The sequence below is a fragment of the Chenopodium quinoa genome, unplaced genomic scaffold (assembly GCF_001683475.1).
Source record: "Chenopodium quinoa cultivar QQ74 unplaced genomic scaffold, ASM168347v1, whole genome shotgun sequence".
Lineage (NCBI taxonomy): Eukaryota > Viridiplantae > Streptophyta > Magnoliopsida > Caryophyllales > Amaranthaceae > Chenopodium > Chenopodium quinoa.
Window position 1 is genome coordinate 64,237 of NW_018744955.1, and position 16,238 is coordinate 80,474.

General features: G+C 34.9%; 1 protein-coding gene across 1 annotated transcript; it reads left to right on the plus strand.

The window, feature by feature from the left end:
* Positions 1–5,051: 5,051 nt before the first annotated feature.
* LOC110706308 lies at positions 5,052–14,938 on the plus strand. The gene is made up of 10 exons (XM_021884204.1): positions 5,052–6,339; positions 9,068–9,909; positions 10,859–10,988; positions 11,097–11,539; positions 12,428–12,508; positions 12,605–12,703; positions 13,337–13,495; positions 13,599–13,685; positions 13,954–14,025; positions 14,223–14,938. The coding sequence occupies exons 2-10, from the start codon at positions 9,154–9,156 to the stop codon at positions 14,562–14,564; spliced, it is 2,169 nt and encodes a 722-aa protein (XP_021739896.1). The 5' UTR covers positions 5,052–6,339; positions 9,068–9,153; the 3' UTR covers positions 14,565–14,938.
* Positions 14,939–16,238: the final 1,300 nt, after the last annotated feature.

Consider the following 16,238-nt stretch of genomic DNA (forward strand, 5'->3'; position numbering starts at 1 on the left):
ACCTAACTCCTAGTTTTGAAAAAATAATATTTGAAATAGGAGACTCGTAGATCAGACGGCCTCGATAAAAGTACACGGCTAATACCCCGTGTACCCCAACCCCTGATTGTTATTACTCCAGAAGTGCACCAATCCAGAGTTTTATTCACCTAACCCCTAGTTTTGAAAAAATAATATTTGAAATAAGAGACTCGTAGATCAGACGACCTCGATAAAAGTACACGGCTAATACCCCGTGTACCCCAACCCCTGATTGTTATTACTCCAGAAGTACACCAATCCAGAGTTTTATTGCTCATCCATCTTGCACTTTACGTGATTTACAGGTTTAGACTTGGTGATGACTCATATGCAAACAATGCAATCAATCCAATATCAATTCAATCAAGTAAAACAACTTTCCAATTTCAATTCTTGATTTATTAGTGACAAGCAACATTTATTATTTATTCCTTTAACTACCTCGGTGTATAAACACCTTGAGTGCATAAGGCACCCTAAAACCTTAACCCCGTCTTATAAGACTTGAATTCTTCCTTTACTCATCCTATTATAATAATCATGAATGAGTAATAAATAAATCATTCCACATATTCACATACCTTTGCCTCTAAGTGCATCTTGCAAAGTTAATGCATAAATAATATTTACAAAGTAGAATAGTGCACATCATAGGGAAATCACAATGTATAACCAAACAATCATTCCCAGTCTTCTCTATACATCATGATACTAGGTTCTCGTTACGTTCCTAAACATGCTTCTAAAGGCAAGGTTTCGTAACTCATACGTACCTTGAGTAAACGAATTGGTATGCCACTTTACTATCTAGAAATCACCTTCAATAAACTCCTCTCCTAAACCAAACAATAACATCTCAATCAATACCCAATCAATCAAATTTACAGCAATACTAACTTACTTTAAAACCTTCAAAATCCAATTAATAAACAACATTAAACCTTCCCTTTAATTAAAATCAAAAGTTTATTTATAGTTCTTTAAATTTCCTTCATGAAAACCTTAAAATACACCTTTTCATGGAATTACAGCAAGTTTAAAACTTTATAAAAATCTGAAAATTATTTTAAAACCCCTAATAATCTCCCTTTTTAATGGGTGATTAAACCCTCTTCATAAAACATCAAAAGTAGTACTTAGAAACTATTTCCAACACTTAAAACTTCAATAAAAACATATATTTATGCTTAATTAACTTTAAACATAATTAATTTTATTAATCAAACTCAAGGATAATATTTTAATTGTAAAAAAAAAAAACTTCGTCAAAATCAAAAACTGCTCGAAAATCATATTTAGGCCTTGTTTGGCATGTGGCTGTTGGCGGTTGGCTGTTGGCTGGTTCACTTGGCTTGTTTCACCAGCTGGTATGTTTGGCTGTTTATAATGGCTTTTGAAATTGGCTGTTAAAGCTGGCTGTTTATAAAAGTGTTTGGTAAATTAATTGTCGGTAGTTGGCTGTTTATTAGATAATTTGTGGGCCAACAAGCCAAAAGCCAACAAAAAGCTACTCAAAGCAGCTTTTTCATTTTGGCTTAAAAGCCAGCTTTTTCACTGGCTAAAAAGCCAATTACCAAACACATTTTTTGGCTTTTTGACCTCATAAAAAAACCAAAAGCCAAAAGCTAACCAAAAAGCCATTTACTAAACATGGCCTTAGAGGCTGAATTTGGCCACGAGAGGGTGGTGTTCAAAACATGATTTAAAAATCAATCATTCAAAATACTTTTATTAAAATAAATACCTTCAAACATAATTTATTTCAAAATCATAATTCAAATCAATTTAATTCAATCACCAATCAAATTATGTAATACATGTTATTCAAACCAATCACTTTCAAAGGCATCTAGCCACCTAAACGTACCTTGATCCTTGCTAGAAAAACCACACAAAAAGAACCTCAAGAACCTTAATCAAACACACCCTACAAATAAATATTAACCTTAATCAATATAAGATTAACAAATAATTAAAAACCCCCAACAATATGTACATGAACCTTTTAAATTAATTTCTCATAAACATCATTAAAAATCTGATTTTATATAATTAAAACTACTCATAATAATTATTTATAAATCCCCCATAATAATTATAATAATTGAATAAGAGAAGAGAATAAGATTAGGTAAGAAACAAAGGAAAAGAGAAGAATTGGATTTGCGTTGGAAGAATAGGCAGAACTTGCAGAGGCTATAACTCCTTCGTGGATTTTTCGAGAGGAACAATTTTCTGTGAAACGTCAATACCCCAAAACTGACCAGAAGTGCCCTAAAATTGGCTTCAAAGATAAACGGGATAATTTGTGTAAAATTGAGGAGAAAAAAAGAAGAGAATTGGTGTGAAGAATGTGAGAGTTAATAAGGGGTATTTATAGGCTAGCTCATGCAAGAATTATGGCAAGAGAATTTGGGAAGAATTATGGTAAGTAGGGTTTATGGGATTACTTGGAGAAGTGAGTAAAAGAATTAAGGAAAGTTTTGATATTAAAGAGATTGTGTATAAATGAATATGGAAGGTATGTATGTCATGAAAAATATTAAGGAAATTAGAATACTTGGGGAATAATTAAGAAGAATGAATGGCAAGAAAATATGATGATTAGATATTAAAAAGATGGAGTATTAAAATTAAGGAAAATAAGAGATTTTGGGAGATAATTAAAAATATAATTTTTACCAAATAAATTCCCCCAAAATAATTCATGAGGGCCAAAAAATATTGAGCTTACCATAGCTCAAATTTTTGGAATCCTATAAATATATTTAGGAAGTTTTTGCTCGGTTTTTAAGGAATAAAAATAATTGTATAAAAATATAGAATAAATAATTAAATAATTAATTAATTAAATACCAATTATTTACCAATAAATAATCAAGAAAAATCAGATTTTCCATACATGGAAAATCCGAAAATCCTAAATAATTAATAAAATATTATTTTGCTTTAACTAAAATATCCGAAATATGTAAATAATCCGGTTTTTAAAATAGGATAAATGGATAATATATCTTATCCAAAATAATGATTAGTTTTCAAAATACTTTTGGCGCCAAAATTCAAATATTATTTTGGCTCCAAATAATAAGTTTACTAAAATACCCTTTTTATAAAATAATTCTTAATTAATTAATTAGGAAAATACGTATGAAAATACGGGGTATTACACTTTTTCCTCAACATACGCCCAAGCTACAACATTTATTATGCAAACCTTGAGAAACCTATTCCTCTTATATTTTCCAAAAGTTTAAGTTCCATTTTCTAGTTAGATTTTCTAGCCCCCAAAACTTTGTATAATATATATAAGATCATTTTTTGTATAATAAATTACCTCATCACTAGTTAGATTTTCTAGCCCCCAAAACTTGACTTTTTTTTTACTCTTTTAGTTTTGTAATTTTGAATAGGAGAATCAAGTCCTTGCATGCTCGGGGCAATTCTAGGTACCCGACTAAAGATAATTGCCTAAACAAAAATAGAAATGTATTAATATGTATTTATTTGGGCCTAAACAATAAAAAATCAAATTGACAAATAAATTTCAAAATATACCTCCAAGACAGGAGCAACACTAGTGAAAACATGTTGATTCCCTTTTCCTTCTCCAAGGAATTTCATTATCAAGTTCAAAGCAATTACAAGATGGTCAAACACGGCTTTTGCCCAATTAACCGTGTTGACCATCTCCAGATCATTGGCCAACCAAAAAAACTTGGGTTGGACAATTTGGTAATTAGTTGAGGGAAGTAAAACTTGATCATTTATGTAAAGTGTCATTAACTTCCTAAACTCTATTTGATCATTTTCATTTTCAATCTTCATTTCCTTCAACCAAGCCCTTAACTTGCAAGTTCTCAACTTTTTTTTTTTAATCAAACTCAAACTCTAGACGCTTCAAATACTCGGGAAGAGACTTGGCATTATCAGGAGAAACATATTCAGTCCCCGTATTTTCTATACCTAGGACAAACGCAACCTCCTCGACACATAACCCAAAGCATACATCAATGCTAAAATTAAATGAGTTCTTCCCATCAAACAAGCATGCTAAACCATAAACCAAAGTCCCACTTGATTCTTTAAAATTTTCAATTTTTACAAGTTTGGAAAAAATTGAAAATTCCATCAAGTTTGTCTTTCAGGTCCAGTTTCATTTTACCCAAATTTGAAGACAATTTCAAAATTTGATTTGAGGAAGTCATGGCTGTCCTGAGCTTAGAACGCGCAATAGTGGGATCAGTACTAGAAGTTACCTGCACAAAAAAGAGCTATGTATCACAAGAATAAGATTTATAAAAAGCCTCATATAGAGAACATACATTGGAGATTGGCAAAATGGCAGAGATCTATCTTATGTTCTCTTAAAGGTAAAAATAAGAAAGAGCAAACTTCTTCACAAGAGATATGACAAAATTTGATAGAAGCACTTGCTTGAGTAGTAAAACTAGAACTAGAAACAGGCAAAGTATAAAAGGACTCAAGGTCTTTATTAAGTTGTCGTCGAGCCTACCAAAGATAAAATTCTATCTTGGTCTCACTAGCTAATAGCAAACAAAATCATGATCCAAAAAGTAGAGCACCTGATCCAACAATCATAATGTTTCTAATGCCTAATCCGATTAATCGTTATTATATGTATGGTTACCTGTAAACATTTTAATATCAAAGTGTATGCACTAAATAAAATTAAACGGGTATTGGTAACAGTCACACAGTAGATGTAAATTCAACATATTAGATGTAAATTCAACACGTCACCATCTACATAAATTGTGTATTGTTAACCAAGTAATTAACTAACCAACACATATTTGATGTGAAATACATAACGCCACTGCCTACACAAAACATCTATACAAATTAAGTATGAATGCTAAAGATGTATGATACTTGTAGTAAAAATCACGATTAATTCAAAATATCAACCCATAGTGTAAAAACTTGTTATTTTATACTTGTATATCTTTTTTTTTTTCTTTTCAATGTTAAAAATAAGGAAATTTTGACATTTACTACCAGGTAAAACACCTCGCTTCACATTTACTACCGGTTAATTTTTTTTTTTTTACTTTGCTACCACCTAAATCAGAGTTTGTTAAAAATCACTACCACTTGTCTTACACCGGTAGTATTTTCGTTACCACCACCCCAACCACCATCCAGCCACCACCCAACCACTGTCTAGCCACCACTCCTTCTCACCCACCAGCTGCCCAATTCACCGCCACTGTTCAACATCAAACCCACCGTAACCACCACCCAACCACCGCTCCTTCCCCACCATCAATTACCAACCCTTTCGCTGCCCCTTTCCCTTGTTCCCTCGCATCACCACTAATCGGCACCAACACCCAATCCCAGCCACCGCGAGCCGCCGCACATAGCAATCGAACCCAAATTTGCAACCCCAGCCCCGTTCAAACCCCAGCAATCGAACCCAAATTCGCAACCCCAACCCCGTTCGAACCCCACAATCGGCACACAACAATCAAACCCAAAATCGCAATCCCAGCCCCGTTCAAACCCCAGTAATCGAAGCCAAATTCGCAACCCCCAAGGCCTCAACGACAATCGGCGCCGGTGTCACGATCCCAGCCCCCTTCGCAGCCCCTTCCCCTCGAAAACCCGCCTCGATCCCAACCAAAAACCCTAATTGATCCGAGCAAATCTCAAACCCCAATTCAATTAAGCTTGTGGGTAACGAGAGTGGAGAATGTGTGTGAAGGAGAAGGAGCAAGAGTGGTTTTTGTGGAGTTTTCCGCCGGCGAGGTGGAGGACCATGGGGAGGTGGCGCCGGCGGTAGGAGGGGGAGGGTGGCTGGTTTTTGTTTTTAATTTTTTTGTAAACTGATAGTAAAAAAAAAAGAAAAAAAATAAACCGATAGTAAATGTAAAGCGAGGTGTTTTTTTTTTTGTTAGCAAATGTCAAAATTTTTTACTAATGTGACAACTAATTTTGAATATAACACACTAATAACTAGTCCAGAAAAACTCCACTTTCAAGGGCAAAAGACAGGAAAAAACGAAAGGCCAAAACTTGCCAGCATCCCTTCCCCAAGCTCCATCGACAAAAAACGAGGAGAGAGAAAGTGTTTAGCTTCCTAAAGTCGTAGTTACGCAGTTTTGCAGTGGATATCACTGCTATTTATATTTCTATTTTTAATCAATTTTGTTAATTTCTCTCTTCTTTCTCCGCCAAAAATTCTTTGTTTGGAGGAATGAGTTGCTGCTAACCTACTTACTTCGACGCGATCTTTGATGCTTCACTACTACGCCGATTTTCGATTGCTCTTAAACCCTAATTGTTTAGCAGGTAATTCTCTGAATTGAATGAACTATTCCCTTTTTTTTATTATTATATTTTGTTGGGTTTTATGGAACTTTTCTGGGTATTTTTTTTTGCTGTTTTTTTGTGATTGGTCATATTTTGAATTGCTTTGATTTTGTTTGTTACAAAACTTCCGTTCTTGATTTTGTGGGTTTTGTTCTAGTATTGAATTGGGCATTGGTTAATTTGATGCTATGTAATTGAGAATTGTGTGTGTTTTAGTTGATCCAAGTTGCAATTTTTCAATTTTTGTACGAAACTTGTTTTGATTGAGTTGATGGGTTTGAATTGATTGAAAGGTTGGGTAGGATGGAAAGAAGCAAAGAATTAGAGATTAGGAGGAGACCTGAAACTAAATTGTGGCAATGAATTGTTAATTGTGTCTTTTAGAGCTCTTAGATTATCTAGGTTGGGAAGTTTTGCTGTATTGTAAGCTTAGGGGAGTGGATATTTTAATAATATTGTTGGAGGAATGTTGATGGAATTTCTGCCAAGAATTAACCTCACTGAATAGAGTAAACTGATTAATTGGAGTTGAGGACAGTCACAAGTGAGTGAAAAGACAGCTGGCAATTGACAATTGATGGTTTTGTCGCGTGCTGTCTGTAATTCTCTGTGCAGCTGTTGGAGCTGTAAGATACTAAGTGCTTTACTCTGTATGGAGGAATTTGTAAGAATTGAAGATAAAAGCTTTGAGGGTGAGGAAAGGAAGTAGAAAAAATAGCAAATTAACTTGGTTGTAGCTACTCATTGGAGAAGAGGGTACGGGGTATTTATGTAAAGCTGTTACATGCTTTGCGGGAACGGTTCCAAAGTTACATGCTCCATCACAGTAGGAGGAAAACTTCTAGCAATTAAATGAGCTAATGTGTTACCCCCCCCCCCCCCTCTCCTTCTGACACGACTACAAAGAAAATACTCAAAAGAAGATGCAATTCTACAAGCATAATCTGTAAACAGAAAAATATAGTTAAAACCTTCCTGCTTGCCTCTGATCTTTTGCACTATCCCAAGTGAGTCACTTTCCAACCATACTTTTTGATAGGCGAAACGACTTGCTAATTCCAAACCAAAACATGCAGCAGCAGCCTCCGCAACACTCGGCTCCCATTTCCCAACTCGCCTTCTAACAGCAGTAGCAAGGACAGTTCCAGTAGAGTCTCTTATAACAGCCCCCAAGCCCACCTCAGTGTCATGTAAAATAGCAGCATCTCCGTTTTTACACATATTTCCGTTTTTTAAATTTTGCAACGTTTGCACTTTATACACTATTCACACTCTTCTGTAACCATATATTGTGATTATTTTTAGGTCAAATTTGAAAAATTTTGACCATAAATTACCGTAAATCTATAAAAGATAGTATAGTAAAGAAAAATAGCCACTTTATATTTTGTTAGACTCGTCTTTGTTATTCTGTTACTATTATTGTTATTATTATATAATTAAAGTTTTTTAAGGGTTAAATTGTGCTTTGAGAAGCGTAATTACCCTCATGTTGCAGTGTTAAATGAACGGAGGATGTATATAGACTAACATGCTAAATGTGAATTAAAGTAAGAAAACCACAAAATATTGAAACATTAATATTGATCAACATGGTCCACATCTATTTAGGTTATATAATTTAAAAAAAATTTCGACCCCCATTTTAAAAATTTCTGGATCCACCTCTGTTTATTTTGTAATTCCATGGAAAAGAGTGAACTCAATACACAAAAAACTAACCTGATGACCAAAATCAACCTTGTTTGCAATAGTATTTCCTACTGTAAATAGGTACTTGGTTTTGCAGGGTGTTTTTAGGAGTATTAAATTACTATAACAATAGAATTTGTTATTATCTTCGCTTATTTTCACTTTATAAAAAATATTTAAGTGTGAAAATTATGGTGTTTTGGGGATTGAGGAAATATGCTATTGGATAGGGCGATGTGGAGAGAGAAAATTCACTTCAACGACGTGTCGTATATTTAACTTTTTAATTTATATTCGTTTTAAAGTTTATTTTAGCCCACCGATGTTTTATGAACTGTATTGTTTTCTTTTGCTAAAATTTTCTCAAACCTTTATGTTTTTAACTTAACATTTTAACCATTCTCTTAAAACTTTCTTGAATTTTATTCATGATTCTCCTTTACAACTTCCTTATTTTTCTTAAATGCTCTTTCGTTTACTCACTTTATTCACCTGTTTTCAAATTAATTTAAATGATGATTTTGTTATGTCCGTTTCTTTATATTGTATGATTCCTTATGACGATTCATGTTAGCCTACCCCAAATCATTTTGGGGCTAAGGCTTTGTTGTTGTTGTTGAAAATTATCAATTAAATAGCTAAATTTCCTTTATATATTGTACATTTCATCTATATACAATATACACATAGATAGATTACCTTATCAATGTAGACCTAATACTTTTCGCTTAATGGAAGATCCCTTTCTTCATTGCTTTTGAGTTACTAGCTCAAATTGAACCGGCAATTGATGAATACCTTACTTTTATGATTTGGATTTTTTTTTTTTAATAAAATAGTCGAGTTTAATTCATGGACACACCATGCCTGTCACGAGTTCTTAAATCTGAATGACATTTGTTTATTCCATCCTTTTTTTTACATGCTGTGTGTGTACGTATTGATAATGAAATTGCATCAAGTAATTTTTTATTTATTTATTTTTTATCTGAATGTACACCACTTATTATTTCAGGTAAGAATATTGTACTGTATGCTGCGTGATGATCATGCGATAAGGTATTTTATTTATTTGTGCAAACAACTTGCAAACTGCTATTCATGGCTCGGAGAGGAAATCAACCGAAAAGGGGTATTGATCAGACTTCTTCAAAGAGTAAAAAAAAGGACCCAGATGTTAAAGGTTTTGTTGATGAGCTTCTAAGTGGTGAACATCTTAAGTCTCCGCTGACTGACTGTGCTAGTAGGACCTCTGCTGCAGGAGATGGGGGAAAAAAGAACAAAAAATCTAAAAATGTTTCCAAGAAAGGTGAGCTTAAGGTTGATGGTGTAGCATTTGGCTCCTCAGTCCCTGACAACAGTGTCTCTGGAGAGAGTATGGAAAAGCTTTCAAGGGACTTTAATACATCACATGTCAGTAACGGTAGCTCAGGAAATCATGATGGTGCTGATAATCATAGCGTAAATGGATCTTTTATAGCTGGTAGAACTGATAAATTGGAGATTTTTCGTATGATGGTACTTGAAAACCTGAGACATTATGCCCTGTCTATCTTAAGGATATCTCGTGGATGGCTGGAAAGGCAACAACCAGTTTTCGCTGCTGTAGTGAGAAATGTTTACAGAGTTCGTAAGTATATACAATTAAAACTTGTTCACACATATCCTGTTGTTCTGAAGTGGCTTTTCCATCTCGGCAACATTCTGCTCCTTGTGTCAATGGTTTGGTTGGATTGTGCTTTTCGTGGCATGGACTCCTTTCTGCGGATGGGAACAACTTCCTTCTTTTCTATCCTGTGGTTCAGCATACTTTCCGTCATTGCAATGATTGGGATGTTCAAGTTTCTATTGGTGTTGGTAAGCCCTTTGTTCACCTATATCATTGTCTAAACTTTAAACTGGGTCCTTTTCATTATACATTTATAAGAATTATATATATATATATATATATATATATATATATATATTGACCCGGCAATGCCCCGGTACATTATACATTTATAAGTTTGATCAAAATTAAGTAAGAAAGGTTAATGTTGAACAATATTTATAAGTGAATGAAAAATATAATAATCTTTCATTAATATATACAAGATATGTCAAATTTAAATTGGTAGGTTATACATATGAATAGTTTTTCAAGTAAACTAAACATTATTATAGAAAATTAAAGTCATGTCAATGAAGAACTTTCAAAGTGACTAAACATTACTACAATGCAATGTGGTGAGAGAAGGGTGATGACACATAGGGTGACACATGGTGCATATGTGGCACTAAATCATAAGGAAGGGTGACACATGGCGTTAGCAAGTTGTCCATATGAATTTTAATAATATTATTATAAATATAGCTATAGATTCCATGCTTTCTTCTGCTCAAGAGGTTTGTTCAAGTGTGTTTCACGGGCTAATCTAGATTTAACATGTACATATGAGGGGTTGTTCGTACCAAATTTAAAGTGAATAATATTCGCCTCTGATCTTTTGCAGCTATGTATTTTTCTATCTTTAATTACCCCACAAAATAAAAATTCTGTATCTGTGAGGTCATCAAGGAGACAGGGACATCCTAAAGGAGCGTACTTGAGCATTGTCTAGTATAATGTGGCTAGATTTTGACATTAGTGAAGTTGTATGGTCTTCCAACTGTTTTAAGAACCATATTCACTGAATGTTGATGTTCATATTCGCTTGAAGGAACAATTTTTAATTTGCTTCCATGATGAAAATGCAACTACAGTACCCATGTTTACCTTATGGGATTATAGGATGTACCACTTCCTTAGTGACAAATTTCTATGCAGGCTTTTGCTGCATTAATTGGAGTTTTGGTGGGCTACATCATTTCATTGTTGGTAATCTTGATTACTGGAGGAGTATTCCTATGGATATATGGAAGTTTTTGGACGACATCTCTTGTCATCGTTCTTGCCGGTGATGGCTCTTAATCTTTTCACGGGTTCGAATTGACTTTATATCTTGGAATATTCAACTATTTTTTCCATAAATTTGACATTCTTCTGGTTCACGTAAACTATGCAGGATTGGCATTTATATTGAGTCGCGAACGCATTTCCTTATCAGTTCTTACTGTATATTCAGTATATTGTGCTTGGGCATATGTTGGATGGCTTGGGGTGCTTTTGGGTTTCAATCTGTCATTCATTTCAAGTGATGCACTTATATACTTCCTGAAAAATAACATAGATGAACGGAAAAGTAAGTCATCTGATCGAGCAGATGGAGTTCAAGGTGATCGAAGCTTTTTTAACGGTGAAGCACAGTTTCAGTACCCGGACGTTGGTTCAGGAAAGTCAATGGATCGTAATGCTGGTGTTGCTTCTACCAGTGGGGCTGATTCTGAGATTACATCTGAAGATGAAGTTGTTCGTTTGTTAAATTGTACTGATCACTACTCAGCATTGGGCTTGTCTCGGTATCAGCAAGTAGATGAGTCTGTACTGAAGAAAGAGTACAGAAAAAAGGTACAATAATGTTCTGTGTTTGTGTTATAGATTGATCTCAGCTTAATGTAATAAACGCAATTACTTATAATTAAGGTCGAATGCTTGAGTATTTTGATTAATGGATGATTGAATTACAACGGATAAGCATAACTTGAGGTTATGAATCTCACAGTAGCTTTATGCTACAAATCTCTCTAGTGTTTACACTCAATTTTCTGGATGATTTCTACTACTGCTACATTACAATACTTATACTCAAGGCATAGATAATACATGTGACCTTAATTAACTAAAATAGAAACCCACAATAGTCATGATTAAAGGGAGCTGCTTTCTTTCCTTAACTTCCCTTTAATTAGCTTTGTCTTGTTGCTCATTGTTCCTTCCAACAATTGACCTTTGCTGTCCCTGTTTTGCGCGCCTGGAATACACCAAAAGTGGTGGTTCCTTGGAGCCGTTGACCCTGCTGACCCAATCCATTACAGTTTGCTTTTGGGTGATGGGTTTATAACCTTATATGTGTCTCCATATGAAATTGATTACCACTTGCACTATTTTGATGTCCCAAAAAGTTGCCACCTTTCCTTTAATAAAGTATAGTTTATGATTTGATTTCTTAATGTAACCTTACTCAAATTAAGTGCTGGGAAGATGATAGAAATAACACAACTGTAGTAATGAATATATGTGTAAAAAAGTCATACCATTAAGTTGTTAATCATGGAACATGGAAGGATTGTTTGGGATTAGTTCTCATTGTTTGGAGGTTCCCTGAGCACCATGCTTGTTTTTCTTTTTAACACTATTATTCTGCTTGTGTACAGCTCTTTAATACATACTTCCTTTTCAGTAAATTTATTTATCTATTTTATTTTATTTTATTTATTTATTTATTTTTTTCATCAGGCTATGCTTGTTCATCCTGATAAAAATATGGGAAATGAAAAGGCTGCAGAAGCTTTTAAGAAACTTCAAAATGCATATGAGGTAATATACTCTCTGTTCTTTTGGTGTTATGCAGAGTTTAACTTTAGCTTCTTATAACTTGTTGGGAAGTTTAATGAAGTTGTATTGTTCTTATAGGTTTTGCTAGATTCTTTGAAGCGAAAAGCTTACGATGATGAACTTAGGAAGGAAGAGTTACTGAGTTATTTCTGTCGGTTTCAGCGTTCTTCTCAAAAGGTTTGATTTGTTTTTATAATTTTGATGTCCCTTTATACAGATTTAGTTCATCTTTGGTTACCCTATGATTTGTCATCTTAAGAGCAACTGCGATCAATAATAATCTGTTTGGATCTGACCAATGGAGTGTGGGAGTTCCAAATTTTTGCAGCCTTTTCCTTTCACCTCTATCTAACCTGAATCAGGATGGTTACTCACTCCTTAATAGACCTGCAAAAATATGTTATTTGAAGTAAAAAATGACTAGAAATAAAAAAACCTGTAATTTTACAAGTAACATATTGATTCTAATAGAAATAGTGGTCTAGTCATAGAGTACTAAGTTTTAGTATTCTCGCGAAAAGGGAAAAAAGCCCCTAATAACAGAAATTGATTGTAATAAGATTCATGGTGCACTTCTCTGCTTTGGCTTTCCAAAGTTAATAATTTACACAATTTTCTTCATTAAACAATTCATTTTTATAATTTCAACATTCCAAGAAGAAACAAATTCATTGTCCCTTCATTTGGACTCACAACTTCTATTCAATTGGGAAACTTTCGGTTTTAACATGAGCTGATTTTGCAAAGAAACTTAAACTAAGCGTGCAATGTAAGTTTTTAGCCTTAATTTTGGAAGATTTTGATTTGTAGAGTGGACGTCATGGCTTCTTTCCTAATGGTTTTGCACGCTCAGAGGGGGATGGAAAAGACCCTCTAGGGGAGGCAAGAAGAATTGCATGCAAGAAGTGTGGGAGCTTTCATATATGGTTACAAACAAAGAAATCTAAATTAAAAGCAAGATGGTGCCAGGTTTGTGCTGTTTATCCTAGTTTTTCTATCACAGCTCCTGTAGAGAACAACTTACCTCTTTATTATTGATATGTATATGCTGATTGCGTATAAAATGCTGAAGGATTGTGAGGAATTACATCAAGCTAAAGATGGGGATGGATGGGTTGAACAGTCTTCCCAACCTTTGCTTTTCGGAATACTACGGAAGGTATTACAGACAACACATATTTATATCTTATGATGACATGGTGCTGATATTTAGTTTTACCTTATTTTCCGGTCTCCTCCCTTCTCTCAAAAGCATACAAAATGAAAAGACAAGGAAGATGTGTAAGCTTGTAGTAGAATATTATGTTGAATAAATGCTGAGTGTGAATATTTCTGTTTCATGCAATTGTCTCTCACATGAAAAAGATGCATTTATTTTTGCTCCAACTGGAGGTTTTTCATTTGATTTTGATGTAAACAACCTGCAGGTTGATGTACCTGTTGCATATGTTTGTGCCGATGGCAGAGTATATGATGCCACTGAGTGGTATATTTGTCAGGTATATATCCTAGCCCTTGTAGGAAACTCGGATTTATGATGTATTGGAAATATTATCTGTAATCAATATTTTGGAATTCAGGAAGAAAATTTCAATTTTTTGTTCCCTGCAATGATGCTATGAATACTGGTTCATTCTTTGCAATCTTTGCATCTTCCATGAGCTTGACTTTCTACTGCTGCAAATTTTCATTGTAGGGATTGAGATGCCCGGCTAACTCACACAAACCAAGTTTTCATGTTAACACTAGCATAACAAAGAACAGTTTTGGGAAAGGATCATCTACATCACATAGAGGTGGTGGGGCGGAGGCAGCAGCAGCAGCAAATATGGAAGAAAATATGAGTGAGGAAGAGTTCTTTGAGTGGTTACAGAACGCTATGCAATCAGGAATGTTTGAGAACTTTGATGGGGTTAATCCGAATGAGAGTTCACAAAGTAGCACCAAAAACGACACAAAAACTGGTAGTGCAAATACTAGTGGTGGTGGTAGTGCTAGCAGCAGTAGGAAAAAGAAAAAGGGTAAAAAACCGTGGTAAACTTAACCAATCTTCCTTTTATGGACCCATCTTAATTCCTGTGAGAGAGCAGGAGAGAGTGTAAATGAAGAGATTCGACATGTCGAATACCCGGTCTTGTAATGTGGTGTGAAAATGTACACTGCAATTGAAAAAGCCATGCGCAGGTTGTATATTTTCTGTTGTTTGACAGTCTTTAGATTATCATTATACAAGACAGAATGTAATGCTCTGAAAGAAATGGCTATTCTGTTTTCCGGAATCGTAAGATCAACAGGCAAAAAAATATAGAAGTTTACCAACCTAGCCTTGTAAATTTAATTCTGATTTTCTTGTATTATCTAATCTAATGCAACTTTAAAATGTCAAGTTAAGCGTTAGGAAATTTTGCTGCATATCACTATATCAGTAATTTGTCTGTGACCGAAGCTAGTTCTAAGCCAACGTGTTTAATCTTCAATCTTTTTAGCACTTCTTACTAGTTTTTGGCTGTGGAAAGTGTTGGGCCTCATTTGATTCATTCAAATGCAAATCACTAATAAATGAAATATATATGTGCTCCTAAATTTTTTTTTATAAGGGATAAGGGATCACCACCTATCAGGCCCGACGAGCGGTCCACGGAGCTGCATCCTTACTCACCTGGTCTATGCACATCGCTTTCTCCAGGAGGTTGGCCGCCTATCCTAGATCTTCCCATTTCCAAGAGGATCCCGGGCTCGATCTGGTTTAGTATCAAGGTGATTCTCTTTCTCTTTCTATATATATGGGTCCGTGCAGCATTTCCACGAAAAACTACCTGATTAATTCAATCCTGCCCGGCCGGCCGGAGATAGTGTAGTTAAAGACAGTGAAGCTAAAGACAGTAGACAGTACCTGATTGATTCAATACTCCTTGCAGCTGGCTGCTCTCCTTAATTTCACAAAGAAAAGAATTGAGTGGTTTTAGCTCCTTGCCCTTAGTGAAGCGAGTTAGTTGTCCTGTTAGCGGTAGCGGAAGATGGTCAAGGTAGCTTACTTCCAAGCCACTGCACCAGATGCGCATGGAGTCTACGTAGTCGGCCCAGAATTTTTCTTCGTTCTCCACTAGGCGAACCCGCCGGGTTAGCTCAACGTAAAGAAAGCTCATTAGGTCAAAACTAAGGGAGTACTTACTAATAGCGAAAGGCTAAGCCGGAACGTCAACCGCAAACGAAGGATGGCCAGGCCCCGGTTCCCGGGCTTAGCTGGTCTTTTCGGATGATCAGCCACACTGGGACTGAGACACGGCCCGGACTCCCACGGGGGGCAGCAGTGGGGAATCTTGGACAATGGGCGAAAGCCCGATCCAGCAATATCGCGTGAGTGAAGAAGGGTAATGCCGCTTGTAAAGCTCTTTCGTTGAGTGCGCGATCATGACAGGACTCGAGGAAGGGTTATAATAAGTAGGATAAATCAATAAAATGGAGTAACATTATATCAAAGTACACTTGATGTTGTTAAATTGATATGAACTTTGCACCAAATTCTAAAATATACTTTGTATAAAATACTTATTACTATACATAATACTCCGTACATGTAATACATCCATCATTAACAAGTTTTATACTTCATCTGTTCTATTAATATTGCAACAAAGAGGAAATTACGCATCCTAAAACACATTTTATACGCTAAATATCTATAATTGTATAAGAGTAAAAATTTAAAAAG